The 20,975-nt window shown below is 38.4% G+C and overlaps 1 protein-coding gene and 1 long non-coding RNA gene across 2 annotated transcripts in view; both read right to left on the reverse strand.

Moving 5' to 3' along the window:
- Window positions 1-160: 160 nt before the first annotated feature.
- The window catches only part of LOC306641571 (uncharacterized protein), a 148,054-nt gene continuing 127,239 nt past the window's right edge, over window positions 161-20,975 (reverse strand). The window contains exon 2 of the mRNA XM_079106728.1: window positions 161-2,189. Coding sequence (XP_078962854.1) covers window positions 2,120-2,189 — 70 coding nt within the window. The 3' untranslated portion in view covers window positions 161-2,119. The remainder of the gene's footprint in view (window positions 2,190-20,975) is intronic.
- The window catches only part of LOC306641574, a 125,978-nt gene continuing 115,222 nt past the window's right edge, over window positions 10,220-20,975 (reverse strand). Inside the window, exon 4 of the long non-coding RNA XR_013758197.1 lies at window positions 10,220-13,437. This is a non-coding gene — a long non-coding RNA (uncharacterized lncRNA). The remainder of the gene's footprint in view (window positions 13,438-20,975) is intronic.

The following is a 20,975-nucleotide window of genomic DNA, read 5'->3' on the forward strand; positions in this document are numbered from 1 at the left end:
TCACACCCATGAAAAACTTCCCTATCTGCTCCATTTCTTCCCCAGAACTTGGGGAGGGTGGCTTTGCTTTTTCCTAAATCATGTCCTGAGTTCTCACTACACTCAGAATAAACATTCTATAATCTGCAAAGGCCCAGCTTGGCTCTTGTTATTTAAGAGTTGAGTCTCTTGATAACCCTTTTCTCTTTCAACAGTCTGCTTTCAAGACTAATGCCTGGTTATGGATTTTTAAATATTAATCTAATTTGAAGTTTAAAAGTAAACCATGATTCCTCTGTCCTAGGTCATCCCTACCATCCCTGGAGCCACTGATTCATGTTATTTGCCACTACAGGCCAACCAGGAACTTGGGACTTTCAAGAATGAAAGAACAGTGTTGTGGTTTAACATTACCAGTATACCGCTGGCACATCAGCTGTGAGTTCTACGGAAGCATGTATGTGGTCCCCAGAGGGGGCTGGGTCCTGTCTGGCACCATGCCTGGCATGGGGTAGATGTTCCTTATATACTGTGTTGAATGACTGGGGATATCTGGAAGGCTTCATGCTTGAGATCTTGAAAAATAAGTGTGTAGGATTTTGATCAAGCGAAGTAGCCAGGAAAGGCTATAAGAAAAAGGCAAAAGCTAATAAGAAAAGCACAAAAGAGATTGGTATCTCAGAACTTGTAAGTCCTGCATGACTGGGATAGTGGGAGATGACACTGGAAAGGTAAGCTGAGGCAATCACTGATGGGCTTGGGTGACATGCTGCAGAGGCGGGTTTTCAATAGGAAGTGGAGAGAGGTCATACAGGCCAGAAATAGAATGTGCTTTAAGAGTCATTCATATGAATTCACGTCTTATTAATCTCTAACACAGGGGAAACCAGCATGCCTGGAGGGGTTCTTTCCTGTCCTTTGGAGGCTGATGTCAGCAGATGGAGCTGTATCATTCCCATTCCTAAATATGCCCCTTTGGTCCTATCCTCCTGGACTTCAAGCTTGGCCAACCCACTGTGGCATTTCTGAGATTCCCATGTTTTTACTTATACTAAGCCTTGGGAAAATGCCACGCAGGCAACTAGGGCACAAACTAGGAATATTCCAAAGAAACAAACTATTTCAACAAACAAGAAATGCTTCATTTTTTTTTTCAAAATGGTTATAGCAAATCAAAATGCTGAATCATGGGGCCAAAAAAAATACACCAAATGACAAATACATTTGTTCATCAAATTCAAGTTTGCCATCCTGATAACTGCAAATGTGAATATTTTTGCCAGTCTTTGTTCCATGACAAAAAGAATCATCTTCCCAAAAAGGAAGGGTTTACATCAGCACTTTTTTCTCTGCCTTTTAATGAAACATTGTCTACTCCAGTAAAAAGGATTTGTGATGGAACCAGTTTTTCTTCCTAGTCCCCCAAAGACTTAAATCCACTTTTTCAAAATCAAGAAGTACCTTTCTATCTTAAACATTGTCAGGCATAATATTATCTCTGAGTCTCCCATTATTTACAGAGGTTCAAAGACGAATTAGACCTGCATTGTTTATGGGTACTATGTACCTCTATGCCATAAAAACTTGGGGATTTTTTTTCTAATGTCTTTGCTGTATATATGATAGCTTTCTTTCAAAGGGGAGAACTGAACAAAAATGAAACTGGAAAATTATAATGGAATAGCTTTTATGATATTACTAACTGATAATATCTGAAATAACAATATATGAAAATATCCTTTTTAAAAAATATCTACAGAGTTCTCAAAGAACTATGTAGTCAGTGGAATTATTTCCTGGAAAAGTGTTGTAAGTGAGGCTGATGCAATTGTGAGTAAGTTGAGGAATCCAGCAAGTATGGTCTGAAATCATGAGAAATTTCCAACAATGAATGGGACAGTTGATAACTGAAGCTCACCCACTGATTCTGGTATGCAATTCAGATTTTATCCCTCCTTCTCCCACAAATCAGTCAAAATGTTTCACTCTCTGGTTGACATTTCCACCCTTGAGCTGGGACTCATGCCATCCCCTCAACTCATATCCCCACAAAAGCACACATCCATCAATTGCTCCTAGCACACGCTCCCAATCTTTTGAGACTCACATCAAGTCCTGCCTCCAAAAAAGCCTTCTCTAGTCACTCTTGATTCATTGGTACACTGCCAATGATCTCTCCATACTCTGAGTTCTTACCGTACTTTGTGTCCCTGGGAAAAGTAAGGAAATAAAATGAAGGGCCAGTGGAGGGATCAAGAAACCCAGACTCAAGTGACCCAGAGCAATTTCTTTAAAGTGGAATGCTTTAAAAACACATGTGAGTTTTCAATTCTCCTTAATCTATTTATGGAAACCACCAATGGCCCAGGTACTCCAGCAATACATCAGCTAGAGTCACATGGCTAAGTAACACAGAGAGAACTCAATAAAGATACCTCAAATAACAACTAAAAATGAGTAAAGTCAAATTCTTCTCCCACTATTGTTAAGAAACATTTAGGTGTATAGGGCCTCTAACCCTCTAAGCTTGTAGATCTGGCCATCTCAATGAGATTCAGTCTCCTTAGAAGGCATTTGGAACACCTTTTGATTCCTGAACCTGTCATTTGGAGTCCCCTATCCTGACCTCAACAGATTTCTCAAAATTCTTCTTCCAAACACATATTCCCACTCTCCAAGAGGAATTCAAGTGAATAAAGTTTCTTCCATCTCATTATATACATCCATAAGAAGAAAATTCTGTGGTGATTCAAACAGGTGAGCTGTGTTCAAGATTCATCATTATTTTAGATTAAAAATTAGTTGGGCCAGGTGCCATGCTGCACGCCTGTAATTCCAGTGACTTAGGAAGCTAAGGCAGGAGGATCACAAGTTCAAGACCAGCCTCAGCAACTCAGTGAGACCCTGTCTCTAAATAAAATATAAAAAAGGGCTGGGAATGTGGCTTAGTGGTTAAGCACTCCTGGGTTCAATTCCCAGTATGCCCCACCACCAAAAAATAGGTTGCTACATCATGGAGGAATACATACATTTTCTGTTCTTTTCTACCTTTGCATAATCTACTTGTCTCAGACAAACCCTATGAAAGAAAAAGGCAGTCACATCTGTCTCTTACAATAATAAGAAAGTGTTTGCCTCTAAAACTTTGCTAACACATTAACACACTTTAAGGTCTGGCCACATATGGCTAGCAGTAAAAGGAAATAAATAAACCCAGGAACAGCTGAAGGAAGCATAAAGAGAAGAAAAAGGATGTCTCAAGCCCTCAGCATATCAAAGCCAAACAGCTGAATTGTGTGTTAACTTTGTGAATGAAAAAGCAAGGATTGTTGGAAGGAACACCACCTTTCCCAGGCCCAGAGTCCCTCTGCCCAATTTATTTCATCATTACCCATTCCTATACGGCACATGCCCACCTGTCTTCTATGTGGAAAATGTTGCGACCTCACAGGCTCAGTCTGATTTCAGAGGTGTGAAAAGGCATCCCCGACATGCACCTCTAGGGTGCCGAGTCCTCCTCATCCCACTGTAATGAGGGATTGTAATGTGTAAGATTGACACGAACAATCTGTCTCTCAAACTCTAAGCTTATTATGAGTGACTTAAATGTCACCCCTGAAGATCCTTAACAAAGCAGATGAGCTAAAAATGTCCTTAACAAATCATCTTCCTAGAAAAGAAAAATGATGCCTGTCACCTTTAAAAAGCCAACCAGTCAATAACAAATAATGGGCAAGAAAGAATAACAATTCTTTTTTTCCCACACGACACAAACTATATGAAGTGGCACAGTTTTCAAAAGAGGAATGCAATTTACTTTAGTACAGTTTACTTTTCGTAAAGGAAGTTCATAAGGAGGTAACCAAATGCATGGGGCTTTTCACATTAGGAGCAATCGGTAATTTGTTATGCATTATTTGCACCAGTTAAGATACACAGTTCATTAACTAGCATATAGTAGAGACCTGTGGAAGTGGGGCAGAAAAGTAAAGGGTCTTGAAAAGAAGGATGGAAGGGCACAGAGCTGCAGTAATGATTCCTGATCCTTTCCCTACAATGATGTCTTTTTTAATAAACTTTAGGGTTATGGTTAATGATGGCAGGTTAAAGACATCAGCCTCAGTTATCTTGGTGAACTCCACAAAAAGCATAAAGAGAACAAAGAGACTAGGACAAAGACAAAAGCAACCATGGTAACAGAAACTGGAAAGCAGGTGGATAAGCAGATGAACAATTGACTTTTAAACCCTAAGAGAGAAAAGTCCCAGGGCTGGAGGTGTGGCTCAGTGGTAGAGTGCTTGCCTAAAATGTATGAGGTCCTAGGTTCAATCCCCAGCTCTGAAGAGGAAAAGAAAGAAAAATCCCAAACCAGCTAGAGGTACCTTTGGGAGTGGGTGAATGTGGAGTGACATAAAGGCTGTTTAAGATGAAGTTAGCCTTTTATCTGACCAAAAGTAGGGATGGTGTATTGAATTTGTGATTTTGAGAACTTCCCTACCTCCTCTGCCACCCCTCCAGACATTTTCCCTCTAGACAGGACACTGGAGGCACCTTCCCTGTAGAATCTTGTCCCAATAAAAAAAAAAAAAATGACCTAAAGATACTTATGTCAAAAGAAATAGTCCAGCCGGACCACTCAGTGAAGCTCACATGTGACAGGCCTCACCCAGCAAGTACATAGTTTCCATTGACTTTGAGTCTATGTATATTTGTGACTTCCACTCACAAATATACACAAAGGGCCTAGGATGGGGTATTTGAGGAAGACTTCCAAGATGAAAGAGAAGACAAAACAAAACCTATGATCTTAGAAATTAAAATTTTGATGATAAAATTGAACTCCCAAGGGTAAGAAGTTAATGTTGAAGAAATCTCTCAGAAATAGAGCCAAAGACAAAAAGACAGAAAACTGGAGAAAGAAAAAAGATATGAAAACAAAAACAGGACCCTTCAGGAAGTCAAATATCCGAACAAAAGGATTTTCAATAAAATGTTGTTCTCCACTCACTATATGGAAAAGAAACCAACTTAGAACTCATTGAGATTGCAGAGGGTGGAAGACAAGAATTTCCAGATTGAAAGGGCCTCTGAGATCCCAGGACGACAGATGAAAAGAGGAATATGTACTGAGAAATTTTATACCACTGGGAATAAGAGGAAATTCTATAAGCTTTCAGAAAGAATGAAAAGAGAGGAACAGAGTTTCAACAAAAAGCATAAAGAATCAGAAAAATATTGGATTTCTCAATAGTAACAGTGGAAATGATGCAGGTAAAACATTTTACAATCCAAACTTTATACAGTCAAATTATGATTTAGTGTGTGGGTAGAATAAAGACATTTTTAGGACATGTAAGAACTCAAAACACTTCCCGTGCAAACCTTCTCAGGAAGATAAGATATTAGAGGATGTGCCCCATCAAAGGGAGAGAATCAACAAAGAAGAAGACACTGGATCCAGGAAATAGATAATCAAACCTAAAAGAGAGGCACAGAGAATTTCTGGGATCATAGTGAAGGAAGCCCTTAGGATGGTTGCTATAGTTTGGATATGGAATATTCCCCAAAGGTCCAAAGTTAAAGGTTTGGTCCCCGGGGAGGCACTATTGGGAGGTGGTGGAATTTTTAAGAACTGAAATCACAGAAGACACAGAGACAAACCCACATAAATATAGCTATCTGATATTACACAAAGGTCCCAAAAACATATGTTTGAAAAAAGACAGCATTTTTAACAAATGGTGCTGGGAAAACTGGAAATCCATATGTAGAAGAATGAAATTTAGCCCCTATCTTTCACCCTGTACAAAAGTCAACTCAAAGTGGATCAAAGACCTAGGAATTAGACTAGAAACCCTGAAACTGCTATAAGAAAATGTAGGCCCAACACTCCAATATGTCAGAAGAGGAACCAACTTCTTAACAAGACTCCTAAAGTGCAAGAAATAAAATTAAAAATCAATAAATGGATGGCATCAAATTAAAATGCTTCTGCACAACATAGGAAATAAGAGCATGAAGACAGAGCCAACAGAATAGAAGAAAATCTTTGCTACTTGCTCCTCACATAGGGCGTTAACATCCAGAATATACAAAGAACTCAAAAAACTTCACACTAAAAAAACAAATAACCCAATCAATAAGTGGGCAAAATAACTAAATAGACACTTCTCAAAAAAAGAAATATAAATGGTCAACAAACATATGAAAAGAATGTTCAACATCTCTAGCAATTAGGGGAATGCAAATTAAAACTACATCTCACTTGAGTAAGAATGGCAATTATCAAGAATATAAATGACAATAAATGTTGGTGAGGATGTGGGGAAAAGTACACTCACACACTGCCGGTGTGACTGCAAATTAGTGCAACCCCTCTGGAAGGTAGTATGGATTCCTCAAAAAACTAAGAATGGAGCCACCATATGACCCAACTATTCCATTCCTCAGTATATATTCAAAAGGTTTAAAATCAGCATACTATGGTGATGCAACCACATCGATGTTTATAGCAGCACAATTCACAATAGCTAAGCAATGGAACCAACCTAGGGGCCCTTCAACAGATGAGTAGATAAAGAAAATGTGGTATATATACATAATGGAGTATTAGCCATAAAGAAGAATGACTTTATGGCATTTGCTGGTAAATGGATGGAACAGGAGACTATCATGCCAAGTGAAATAAACCAGTCCCCAAAAGTCAAAGTTCAGATTTTTTTTTCTGATATTGGAAGCTAATCCAAAACGAGGGGGAAAAAAAAAAAAAAAAAAAAAAAAAAAAAAAAAAAAGAGAGAGAAAGTGAGAGGAAAAAGTGGGGAAGAGGGAATTTCATCAAAATAGAGGAAAGATCAGTAGAGTAGACAAAAGGATTAAGAATGAAGGAACAGGAAAAGGGAAGAACAGTAGAATGAATCTGACTGAACTTTCATATGTACATGCATGGGTGTGGCACAGTGGATCCCAAAATCAGGTGTATCCACAGGACACTATTAAAAATAAAAGTAAACTGTAAATGGATGAAGGGAGATTTGTGAAATGGAGGGAGGGGAGGGGGGTACTGAGTACTGAATTAGAGTGGGCTGGGTTCCATGCTTTTGTGATTATGTCAGAGTATATCCTGGTATTGTATCATAAAAGAAAAAAAAAAAAAAAAGAAGTGAGGTCTAGTGTGAGGTCTTCAGGTCACTGCAGGGGTCAGTGGGACCCTAGCCCCTTTCTCTCCCTCTCTTTTTCACATCCCAGTCATGGGGTGAGCAGTTCTGCTCCACCATGTACTCCCACCAGACCAGAGGCACAAAGGCAATGGGTCTACTTAGCCAAGGCTTGGAATCTCCAAACCTCTGAGTCAAATCAGTCTTTTTATAAGTTGATTGTATCCAGTATTGGTTACAATAATGGAAAGGTGACTAAACACAATGAATGGCATATAATCATCCCAGCATGAAGCAGGTCATAAGATGCTGGAATCATCAAGATAATAAAATTGATAGAAATACTCTAAGCATTTAGGTACTATGCAGATTTATACACTGGAAATAGATTGGGGGAATGAATTAAAAGTTAAAAAAAAATAAACAACCAAATAAAAAAGGTAAATATTAACTTCAGGAAAAAAAATCAAAAAGTTTTACAGGAAAGAAAAAATAATCATAGTATACTACATGGTTCAGTTGTGAATAGCATTGTTTAAGTCATAAGAATACAAAAAAAAACTGTATATTGATCTAATCAAGTATTAAGGGTAATATATAAAGAAAATTAAATTCCTCTCTTTCTTAGTGAAAAGTAAGCAGATTATTTCTAACACCAAAACATCAAGAAACATAAGCATGCTGTTTAGAGACATGGAGGCAACTAGCAAAGGATTATAAGTATTTACTTGTAAAGGGCAGGAAATGTGGAGAAGATGGGAGTGGAAGGAAGATTCCTATCAAGATTTTCATTCTTACTATTTGGCTCCTTAAACTATGTGCATGTTTAACTTTGTTTTTACAAAACTATTTTTAAGTAAAATATAATTATGAATACCTCCCTGTGTACTGACTGAGAATTTGATAAAAGCTTTTATCAATAATACATTTTAAAATACATTTGAACTCCATTAATAAGAGTGGAATGTACATACCCTGGAAAAACAGACACATCATGTAAGCACAAAACGTGTAATGGATTCATTCACAGATGTTGTTCAGTACATATTTAAATTTGCTCACCCTAGCTGGGTGCAGTGACGCACACTGTAATCCCAGCAGCTCAGGAGGCTGAGGCAGGAGGATGGAGAGTTCAAAGCCAGCCTCAGCAAAAGAGAGGTGCTAAGCAACTCAGTGAGACCCTGTCTCCAAATAAAATACAAAAAAAGGACTGGGTATGTGGCTCAGTGGTCAAGTGCCCCTGAGTTCAATCTCCAGTACTCCCCCCCCACCAAAATTTGCTTACCCCCCATGCTTTAGTATTTAAAATTTAGCCTCCCTAAACCTTAGTTTCCCATATTTGGTGTCAAGAGTAGACATGGTTGTTCATTTGCTCTTTGGGTTCCATAAGATCCATCTTTTTAATAAAGTCCCTTTTATATGTGCTGGACTGACTATGTGTCTAACATACCCTGCAGAAAACAGTGAAGGAAGGTACACTACACTGAAGTTGCACAGTTGCACAATCTGTAAATCACAGACAAGATCTGAAACTAGTCCAAAGGACATTCCATTTTGCTACAAACTTACAGATCCTCAGAATTTTGCCTCAGCAACTCTTTAAACTCTTTAAATAACTTATTAAAATAGCTCTGTCTTTAGGAATGCCTTGTCTCATCAACTATAAGTTACTATTACTTTGACAGTGAAGCTACTTAATAGATTTAAATTTGCAAAGCCAGTAGATGAAATGTTACTTTTTATCTAGTGACTAGAAGAAGCAGTTCCTTTGGTTATGGCCACAGAGTCCTATCAAGCTTGTTTTTCCCATCCATGAATACCCAGAGAGACTAGCACATGGTCTTAGTATACATGCTTTTCATGTATAATTCATAAACAAAAATACTATTAAAATATACCAAAATAAATGAAACAAACATATACTTCTCAAAATAAATACAAGAAGTCAATAATTATTTGAAAATTTTTTCATTGTATTTAGCAATTAGGAAATGCAAATTAAAACTACTGAGATTTCATCTCACACCAGTCAGAATGGCAGTCAACAAGAATAAAACACTAATAAATGATGGAGAGGACATGGGGGGAATGGATCACTTTTAGACTCTTGGTGGGGTTGTAAATTAGTACAACCACTATGGAAATATGTATTGAGATTCTTCAAAACACTAGGAATGGAACCATCATTTGACCTAGTTTTACCATTCCTCAGTATTTATCCCAAAGAATTGAAGTTATCATACCATAGCAATATATATTCATGTTTATAGGAGCCCAATTGAAATAGCCACATAATGGAATCAGTCTATCAATGGATGAATGGATTAATAAAATGTGATATATAGATAGATAGATAGATAGATAGATAGATACACACACACACACACACACACACAAAATGGAGTTTTAGTAAGCCAAAAAGAAGAATGAATTTATGTGATTTGCAGGAAAATGGATGGAACTTGAGAGCATTATTGTTATGGTTTAGATGTAAGATGACCCCAAAAGTTCATATGTGAGACAATTCAGGAACATTCCAAGGTGAAATAATTAGAAGAGTTGTAACCTAATCAGGTGTGTTAATCCATTTGATGGATTAATAATTTCAATGGATTAGTGGGTTGTAACTGTGAGCAGGTAGGGAAGTGGCTGGAAGAAGTGGCTCCTTGCACTCAAACTCTCTGTGCTTCCTGGTTGTCATGAACTGAGCACCTTCCTTCCGCCAGGCCCTTCCATCATGATATTCTGCCTCACCTCAGACCCAGAGCTATGGAGTTGTTCAATCACAGACCGAACCTCTGAAACTGTGAGGCAAGATAAACTTTTTCAAAGTTGTTCTGACTGTTAGGTCTTGTGGTCACAGGTACAAAAAGGTAGCACAATTATGTTAAGTGAAATAAGCCAAACTCAGAAAGTCAAGGGTCATATGTTTTCTCTCACATGTGGAAGCTAGAGAGAAAATGAAAAAGAAAGGGGTAAAGGATATCCCATGAAAATCAAAGGGAGACCAGTGGAGTAGAGGAAAGGGACCAGAGGGAGGGAGGCAGGGAGAGAAAGAGGAAATATTAAGGAATAATACTGCATGTATGAATATATGACAAATAATTCCACTATTATGAATAACTATGATGGGTCAATATGAAATAATAGAAAAATGAACATTGTTGAATGAATCAGAAGCACCAGCAAAAGCTATTATTGTATACATGTATATGTGCTTGCAGGGAGGAAAAAAGTTCCAACTATTCCTGACTTTCCACAATATGCTAGCAAAATAGCTTTCTTTAGTTTCTAGGGGTTTGTGTCTATAATATTTGCAACTTTCTAAACTCTTTGAATAAAGAAAAACAATGTGGAATAAAGTCCCTCCAAAACAAGTAACTTCTGCCTGTGAGTAGGAAGGAACACATATAAGAATGGTCATTTAAGTTCTATCTGTAATTGTTTTTAAAAATGGAAGCAAAAGAATGTCCATCCATATCAGAATGAATAAGTAAATACACTGCAGTATATTCACACAATGTAGTGCCATATGATAATGAAAATGATGCACAATAGGGTGGATGAATTTCAAGTTCAAATATATGAGTGAAAAATGCAAGAAATTTCACTCAAATATTTGAGTAAAAGTTGCAGAAAACTCACACAGTATGATTTCAATTGTATACAGTCCAAAGTCATGCAAAACTAAGCAATTTATTGTTTTTAGACTATAGAAAAGAGTGAAAAGGTACTTCAGAAAGGAATTGAAGAATAAATGCAAAATTTAGGAGAAGGGCTATATCTGAGAAGGGAAGGGAAAGGACTCCAGAAAGACACAAGGGACCCAAAGATGATGCTAAATGCAGGTGCTCCCTCCATCAGAATTCTTCACACATTACATATATTTTATGAATATTCTTTATGAATATCTAATCAAAACAATTAAATGAGACAATGCCTAAGTAAAACACTCAGCTTGGTGGCTGGCATATATTAGGTGCCTATTCTTCTCATTTTTGCTCCACTATAAATATTTTAAAACAAATTTAAACAAAAGTAAATAGTGGTTATCTTGCAACTCCAACAATAGCTGACAGGTTGAAGAATGCCACAGGATTGAATTCCAAGTCTGAAGTCAAGAACTTCCAAGGCCCCTCTGCTCCCTGTTCCCAAACTTACAACACCCCATCAAGGTCATTTATACCAATTCAGCTAACAATAGACATCTGGAGGTGTTTTGTTCTTTCCTCCACCTTGATTTCTACCTCTAGGTTCTCTTTTTGAATAGAAAATAATGCTTTGGTGAAAACCATGAGAGAAGCCAAAGTCCTGTCCTGGAAGAAATAAAAATTGAGGAACAATGGGGACCTGAAAAGTAGCATACTCAGTCCAATTTTGTCCTGCATCACTACAGAAAAGGAGTAAAGATAATGATTCGCTCAACTCCTGCTTTTGGAGTACAATGCAGTCCTAATATCATAAAGCCCTAAATTAGTTTTAAAACATGTTATGCAAGAGACCCCAAACCAAGGAGAGCTGCAGGCAATGTTGACATTTTAGTAATAGAGGCTCTGACATTGGTCTTTTCTCTACAGTTTTGCCTTTTCTCTCTCCATAACCACGAAGCATCTTGGAAAACAAACAGACAAACAAAATATACAGGTTTTATTATTTCATCCAAACACATTTCAAAGAAGTGGCATTAAGACAATTGAATTTTTAAGTTAATTAAAATAAGGGGAAGGAAAAAAAAAGAAAAAAACAAGAAAGCCAGGCAAAGACAGTTTTTGCTGGTGTTCATAAGTTAGTGACAAGGGAGAAAAGAAAAGGAAAATGAGCTCACCCAACCTTTTCGGTGTGGGGGAAGCCAAATGATAAGTAAGAGGGTCCACTCATTGCTCAATCATTAAGTGTCTACTGTGTGCCAGGCTCTGTGCTAGGAAAAATAAACATAGTCCCTGTCTTGTGAAGAATACTGCTTAGCAGGGAAAAGCAAGAAGCAAACTGGTGCTACCTGGTGTGAGGAGGAAGCAGGGGTTGCCATGGGAGCACACAACCCCAGGAGACATCTAGCCCCAAACTCTAAAGAGGGGTAAGAGTTAGCCTGATTCTGCCCGCTGAGAGACGGGTATATAGAGTAAGGGCAGAAAGCCCCAATCTAGAGAATGGCAGATTTGGAGGTTCATTTAACAGGAAGATAACTCAATCAGAAGATCTGGGACAAAGAATGTAAGAAGGGAGGTCGGTGCCAGGCTCATGTGCTCCATGATTTATGTCCCACAGAAAAAATCTGGAAAATGCACAGCCTTCTACCTTCAGAGACCAACTCAGGATTCATCCACCCCATCTGTATTTCCCATAGTGCTTTGCACTCTTGCATAAATCTCTCAGCTGCAGATATCACAAGGGATGGAAGGTCTGGTTACGACAGGACAGAGATTCAAGGTACACACACACAATAAAAACAGAAAACACAACATCAAGATTTTTGCAAGAAAAAAAATCTATCAGAGAGCGACATGCCCACACACTCACATCTACAAACTCCTACAAACTCCTCCATTACTTTAAGAGGGGATACAAGCATTGCAAAATCTATTTTGGGAAACAGTGACCCGCTTTATTGCCTGTTATTGAGAAAAGCTTTGATGAAGTGAGTCAGCTGGGCTTTTAGGTTTCCATATCTGCTCACACAGAGCATAAAGGTCGTTTGTAATATGAGACTGACTAGGACTAAGAGAGGTAGCCAATGTCTGCCCCCTACTTATTTAGCCCTGCAATATCCCACCTTCTGATGGCAGCTCTCTGGCCCTTCAAGCCAGAATCTGTCAGGAGCCAACTGAGCTATATCTGTCCAGGTACGTTATACATTTGTTTCAACCATAATTATTCCTTCTTGCAGACAGAACTAGTCTGCATTTTGCAAAGCAGGGCAATCCCACCCAGGCTCATGGACCAGGCGGCTGGCAGAGTGCAGTGAGGTAGTTCTACCATCTGGTAATTAGAAAAAAAACCCTGAGGCTCATACATACACCCCTCAGCTCTTAAGCTCCAGACCTCACCAAAGTAAACCAAGTAGTTACACCTCCATCTAATGCTGTTCAGCCCCTCTACTCACATGAATTCATTTTATGATTTCTCATCCTCTTCAAATTAGCCCTTGATATTCATTTTGGCCTGATCTCACCAGGATAAAAATGCTGGGTTGTCAGAGGGAGGGATTGAGAGTTGGAAGCAAAAAAAATCCATAGTGTGATTTGTCTTGAAGTTTCCACAAGCCCTGGTGTTGGCCTTAACTGCTTCTGTCCAGAGGCAGCAGTGCTAGAAATAATAATAGATTAATAATGATAATAATAATAATAATGTCATGGTTAAAGCTAAATCATTCTCTATTTTTGTCATCTTAAAAAAAAAAAGATATCGCTGCATTTTGGATCTTGAATGTGCCCCCAAAGACCCGTGTGTTAAAGACTTTGTCCCCATTTTGGTGCTATTTGAAGGTGAAGGAACCTGTAAGAAATGGGGTCTAATCTCACATCTATAAGAATGGCCATCATCTAGAATATAAACAATAATAAATGCTGGAGAGGACGTGGTGAAAAAGGAACACTTTTATATACTGTTGATGGGACTGTAAATTAATACAATCACTATGGAAATCTGTATGAAGGTTCCTCAAAAGACCAGCAATAGAACCACCACATGATCCAGCTATTCCATTCCTCAGTAATTATCCTAAAGAATTAAAATCATCATACTACAGCTATACATGTATACCCATGTTCACAGCAGCACAATTCACAATAACCAAACCATAGAATCAGTCTTACTGTCCATCAATGAATGAATGGATAAAGAAAATGTGATACACACACACACACACACACACACACACACACACACAATGGAGTTTTATTCAGCCATAAAAAATAATTTAGTCATTTGTGGGAAAATAGATGAAACTAGAGACCATTATGTTAAGTGAAATAAGCCAAAGTCAGAGGGTAAAGGGTCATATTTTTCTCTCATATGTGGAAGCTAGAAAAAAAAAAAAAGGAAAAGAAAGGTGGGAGGGATCTCATGAAAATAAAAGAGAGATCAGTAGAGCAGAAAAAAGGGACCAACAGGGAGAGGGGAGGGGAGGGAAAGGGGAAATACTGAGGAATGATACTGAGCAAATTATATTGCTATATTGTGTGCATGTACAAATAATGTAACCACAAATCCCACATTATGTACAACCAAAATGCACCAACAAAAAAAAGGCGGAGGTTAAAAAAAAAGTAGCAGGTCCTTAAGGGAAGTTTCAGGTCACTGGGGGCATGCCCTCAAGGGGGACTGTGGGACTCTGGTCTTTTCCTCTTCTTCTTTTGTATCCTAGTCATGAAATAAACAGCTTTAATCTACCTTGTATTCTCCAGCATGATGTGCTGCCTCACCACAGGCTGAAAAGCAAAGGGACCAACCAGCCATCAACTGAAACCGCCAAAACTGGGAACCAAAATAAACCTTTCTTCTGTATAAGTTGATTAATTCAGGTAATTGCTACAGTAATGGAAAGCTGAGTAATACAGATGTGTTCTAAACTGATAGTGATTGTTTCTCCTATCACTATGTGCCAATAATGCCTAGCACATAGCAGGCATTTTGGAAATGTTTACTGATGTTAGAGGATGAAAAACTGGCACAAGTGCCTGCTTGTTTAGAAAAGGAAGTTCCAAGAAATCAAAGACCTAGAGGCACAGGCCTGGACTATCCAGCATAGGGCACATTTCAATGTATAACTGCTCAAGGGAGCCCATTCTGCTAAATCAAATATAAGCGTGACTTGTATATGGGCCCTTTTAATGCAGGGTCATACCCCTCTCTTGAATCTCATCTGGTAATCCCCTGTTAGAAAAACATATTCACCCTGTAGATTTTGTTGAATATTTTGTCCTCTCTGTGGGAAGACATTTGGAGATGCCACTCAGCAACAGACACTTGAGGGACCAGATGGCTGGTAAAACAGAAGGCTATTCTCAACCCAGGGCCAAAAGGAAAGCTGGAAGGCAGAGCCCAAATTTAGTTTGAAACCTGGTGCCCAACAGTGTAAAATTAGAAACTCCTTTGAACCATCTGGATCTTTTAAATAAATACCTGTCTGTCTAATCCTAGAAATGGAAAGACCCTGACTTTTCCTCAGATACAACATCTGGCCCATCCTAGCAGCCATAGGAGAAGCTTAATACAGCTAGCTAATCAAAACTATGTTAATGGCTGTCATTCTAAGGATTCTAAAGTTCTTTGGAATCTTTCTGATTCTGACACTTCTTTCACTCTTTTCTTCCCTCCACCAAATTCCTTTTTCCTTACCCTGAATGAATCTTGAGTATACACATGCATACATGAACATGTTCACACACATGCATGCACACACACTGTACCCCTATCTAAAATTTTTCAGTGTATTACCATCCTTCCACCAACCCATCCATAATGTTCTTTCCTCCTCTATACCTCTCCACTTTCTATCATTTCTCCCTCCCCTTTTCTGACAGTGATATAATTTTCTGTGACCCCAAAAATATCAAAACTTCACTCTGCATGAAGTTACCACTTCTAAGTATTATGAAACACAGTGTCCCCAGCCAAATCAGTGTACATTTCAGACCTTCCTCACCCAAATCCCCTTTTCCAACAGGGCAAACATGGCCTTCAAATCTCTCCCACCACACACAGTTTACTATATGCTGACCCTACTTTGACCTTTTACCTTGACTGGAGATGACATAACCTAACCAACCTAACCAATTTCTTCAACCAAATCTTCATCTCTTGGAAAGAGAAGTAAAAAGAGAAGCTGGAGTGGGAGGGTTGGCAGTAAATACTCCAGGAAAGGACAAGCCAGTAAAACCTCCCTTAATTTGTCCCTTTGCTCCCCCATTCGAAAGGCCTACAAAAAAGTAATACACTCAGTAAACTGTTAAAGTTCAACACAAATGTAACCTAACATTGTTATTTTGCATAAAAAAACCTTAATATCATAGAACTAATGTCATCAAATGAGCTCCTCCTCTGTGATAAGTTGATTGTGTCCACTCTTGGAGTCATATTCTACTCCACACTCCCCTTGTCTTCCATGTTTCAGGTACAAGTTTCCACTCACTCTTCTTTCAGAAAGACCTTCAATCATTCTCTTTACCTATTCTCTTTTAGCCCAGCTTTCTGTCACTCTAACACTGAGGCATAACTTTTCTCTTATTCTAGGAACTGCCCCTATTCTATATCCGTGTGGATCCTCCAAGAAGCAGACACCAGAATGGGATTAGAAATACAAGATACTCCTTGGGACAGATTCCCAGGAAGAATGGAGAACAAGGGATGGAGGGAGAGAAGGAAAGAGGGAGGGGAGGAGAGAGAGAGAGAGAGAGAGAATATGAATGAATGAATGAATAGGCAAGGAGAGCCCTCATATTACACCTGAGTGACACTTGTGACAGAAAAAAAGATAGAAAGAGCCTCAGACCACACTGCAGTTCTAGTACAGTAGTGGACTGGTGGGCGGATCCAAGCCTAAGTTCCCCATTAGAGGAGCCCCACATCCAACAGAAATGGTGCTCTGTGTTCAGACAGGGACAGCCTGGGGCAAGCATGGCTTCAGCATAGAGTAATGGGGGAAAGACTGTTCTCAACAAAGGTACAGGGACAATAGATATATAAGCGGAAAAAAACTGCAACTGACTCCCTCCCACACCAGTCCTCCAAATAAGTTTCAGATAGGTTGGAAATCTAAATATGGAGACAAAAATTATAAAGCTTTTAGAAAATAATATAGGAGAATTCATGGCTGAGAAAGGAAATGTGAAAACCATAAAGTTAGGGGTAAGTTGGAATACATTAAAATGTAGAAGTTTCATTTATCAAAATTAAGAACTTCTGTTTTGATAAGCAGAAGAGAGTGAAAAGACAAACAAGAATGGGAGAATGCAGGGCTGAGGCAGAGCTCAGTGGCAGAGTGCTTGCCTTGCATGTGTGAGGCACTGGGTTTGAGCCTCAGCACCACATAAAAATAAATAAATAAAATAAAGGCATGCTGTCCGTCTACAACTTCAAAAAAATTATTTTAGAAAGAATGGGGAATGTAGTTTTAATACATGTAACTAAGAGAAGGCTCATAATGAACTTGTATAAATATTACTAAAAGGTAATTAAAAACAAAACAACAAGGGCTGGAGGTGTAGTTCAGCGGTAGAGCACTTACTTAGCATGCACCAGGCTCTGGGTTTGATCCAAGCACCACCAAAAGGAAGAAACAGGAAAAATAAAAAAAAATAAAAAAAAAAAAAAAACAGAGTACCCAGTATAACAAAAAGATATTTGGACAGGTTTTTCACAAAAGAAAATATCCAAAGGGCCAATAAACATGAATGGGTTTAATAAGTGTTGACTATCATCAATGGTGAAGGAGATACAAATTAAAGTCACAATTAAATATCACTATACTATCAACTGCATGGTTAAATTTTTTTAAAACTGTTAACAAAATTCTAGAGAGAATATGAAGCAGCAGAAGTTCATAAGAGTGACTGAAGAGAGTGCAAAATGGTTCAATCATTTTGGAAAACCGAATATCAACTATTAAGCTGTATTTTGCTTACCCTGTGACCCAGAAGTTCCAGTAGGTGTGGAAGTACCTAGAATTGATATTGCATAACATAAATGTGCCTATGAAAATACATGCACGTGAATTCTACACCAGCATGAGTCATCATTATTAGCATGAGGCAAGTATCCACCAAGCGTAAAATCGACAAATAATTGTGGTATGTTCATCCTGTGACATAACATAGTGATAATGAATGCACCAAAGGCACACCCAACAATATGGATCAATTTCACAAATTTCTGAGTGACGCATATTCTAAAATTATCCAGAGTTCAAAGACAAGGGAATAAAATGCATACTTAAGTGGTAAGACTATTGAAAAATGCAAGGACATGAAGACATAATAGCAATAAGAGTCACAGCAGTGGTTACCTTTAGGGGAAGAATAAGGGCACAACTGGGAAGGGGTGCCCAGGAGCTTCTGTGGGATACTGGTAAGAGTCTGGTTTTGACTTGAGTATCTGTTTTGTAATAATTTGAAAAAGTTAACTAATAGATTTTATGCACTTTTCTTAATTGTGTTATTTTTGCAACTGTTTTTAAAGAAGAGTTTCTTCAGAAAAGAGAGAGAGTCCTGCACAGTGTCATGCACCTGTAGTCCCAGCCTTTAGGACACTGAGGCAGGAGGGTCACTTGAGTTCAGAAGTTCTAGGACAACCTGAGAAACATAATGAGACATAATTCTTTTTTTTCCTCAAAAAAAATAAAAATTAAAAAGAATGGAAAGGGAAATGAGGAACAATATAGATAGACCCAGCTCCCACTCATAAGAACTTAAATATTCCAATACAGAATATGTGAAAACTGTAGCTAAATAGAGGGAATAAAAGATTAATCACAAATAAATTTATTAAGGTATTTTCACTTTTTTAACAAAAGAAGTAGGCAACAGAAGGTACTGTTAATAGAAACAGCCTTTGACGCAAAACTGTCTGCCTAGAACCCCATTTGAACAGAGAGTTGAGATGACTCTGCCTCACTCCTACCAGGTAAGGGCTTCCCCCTTCTCGCCTCTTCACCTGGTTTGCGGTTAGAATTGCAAAGAAAGACAACACCATGACTCATAATGGCAAAAGATGATTGATGGCTAATTTTACCAAGGTACTTTAGGTGCCACCTTGCAAAAGGTGCTTTCAGTACTCTGATAATTAATGGGTGTGCTGGCAGGCACTTTCTCATTCAAAGACATTTATTTCTTAATTAAAATGACATGCAAATGTTAACATTTATTAATTATCTTCCTAGTTCACAGCAATATAATTAACTGACTTCTAACAGCTGAAAATGATATTGCCATCTTTTACAAGTTGCAGCATTGGGTCTAAATGAAAACGTGAAGTTGGAAAAGTTGTTCTCATTTCACAGTCTCTCCCCACATCTCACCTCAGTGATTGCTTACAAAGTGGTTATAATAATTCTTCCCATCCCTGTACACATGCCCCTTTGCAATGTGACTTTGTTGCCATTCCCATCAAGAGAAGGGCATCTTTACCAGCCAGGGCCTTACTAAGGAGGAAGAGTAGTAGGAGCAGTTTGCTCCCATGGGGAGGAATATTTTATCACATGGCTTAGCATTTGCCAGCACCCAATGATAATAAAATATGAACAACTTTTAGTTAGTTTCATTATTGACTTTCAATTCTCTACAGAAAGAAATCTAGGAGCTGCACCCCTTCCACCTCATCTACCCCTCACTATGCTACTTCTTCTCTATTCCTTGATCTTAATGGGCCTGTGACTTGCTTTGACCACTAGAATGTGGCAAAAAATGACACTTAGGGACTTCCAAGCCTAGACCTCAAGAGATTTGCAGATCTTGCTCTATCTTTCTTGGAACTTGAGACCACCATGTTGAGAACCTCAGTCTGGCCTCCCTGGAGATTAGACATATCAAAGTGCATTCCTGGGTGGTTTTGATTTGCATTTCTCTAATTACTAGAGATGTTGAACACTTTTTCATATACTTGTTGATTGCCTGTATATCTTCTTCTGTGAAGTGCCTGCCCAGTTCCTTAGCCCATTTATTGATTGAGTTACTTGTAATTTTGGTGTAAAGTTTAAGTTCTTTATAAATTTTGGAGATTAGTGCTCTATCTGAAGTGCGTGTGGAAAAGATTTTCTCCCACTCTGTAGGCTCTCTTTTCACATTATTGATTGTTTCCTTTGCTGAGAAAAAGCTTTTTAGTTTGAATTCATCCCATTTATTGATTCTTGCTTTCATTTCTCACACCCTGGGAGTCTTGTTAAGGAAGTCTGGTCCTAAGCCAACATGATGAAAACTTGGGTCTACTTTTTCTTCTATTTGGTTCAGGGTCTCTGGTCTAATTCCTAGTCCTTGATCCATTTTGAGTTGAGTTTTGTGCAGGGTGAGAGATAGGGCTTTAATTTCATTTTACTGCATATGGATTTCCAGTTTTCCCAGCACCATTTGTTGAATAGTTCATCTTTTCTCCATTGTATGTTTTTGGCTCCTTTGTCTAGTATGAGGTAACTGTATGTGGGTTTGTCTCTTGTCTTCTATCCTGTACCATTGGTCTACCTGTCTATTTTTGTGCCAATACCATATTGTTTTTGTTTCTCTGGCTCTGTAGTATAGTTTAAGGTCTGGTATTGTGATACCTCCTCTATCACTCTTCCTGCTCAGGATTGTTTTGGCTATTCTGGGCCTCTTATTCTTCCAGATGAATTTCATGAATGCTTTCTTTATTTCTATCAGTAATGTCATTTGGGCTTTTAATTGGAATTGTGCTCTAATTAGAATGGCCATTATCAAGAATACAAGTAACAACAGGTGTTGGTATGCATGTGGGGGAAAAGGCACACTCATACATTTCTGGTGGAGTTACAAATTGGTGCAGCCACTCTGGAAAGCAGTATGGAGATTCCTCAGAAAACTTGGAATGGAACCCACCTTTTGACCCAGTTATCCCACTCCTCGGCCTATACCCAAAGGACTTAAAATCAGCATACTACAGTAACGCAGCCACATCAATGTTTATAGCAATTCAATTCACAATAGTTAGATTGTGGAACCAACTGAAATACCCTTCGATAGATGAATGGATAAAGAAACTGTGGTATATATACATAATGGGATATTATTCAGCCATAAAGAAGAATAAAATTATGGCATTTGCAGGTAAATGGATGGAGTTGGAGAATATCATGCTAAGTGAAATAAGCCAATCCCAAAAAACCAAAAGCAGAATGT

Source organism: Sciurus vulgaris (assembly GCF_902686455.1).
Source record: "Sciurus vulgaris genome assembly, chromosome: 12".
NCBI classification, from domain to species: domain Eukaryota; kingdom Metazoa; phylum Chordata; class Mammalia; order Rodentia; family Sciuridae; genus Sciurus; species Sciurus vulgaris.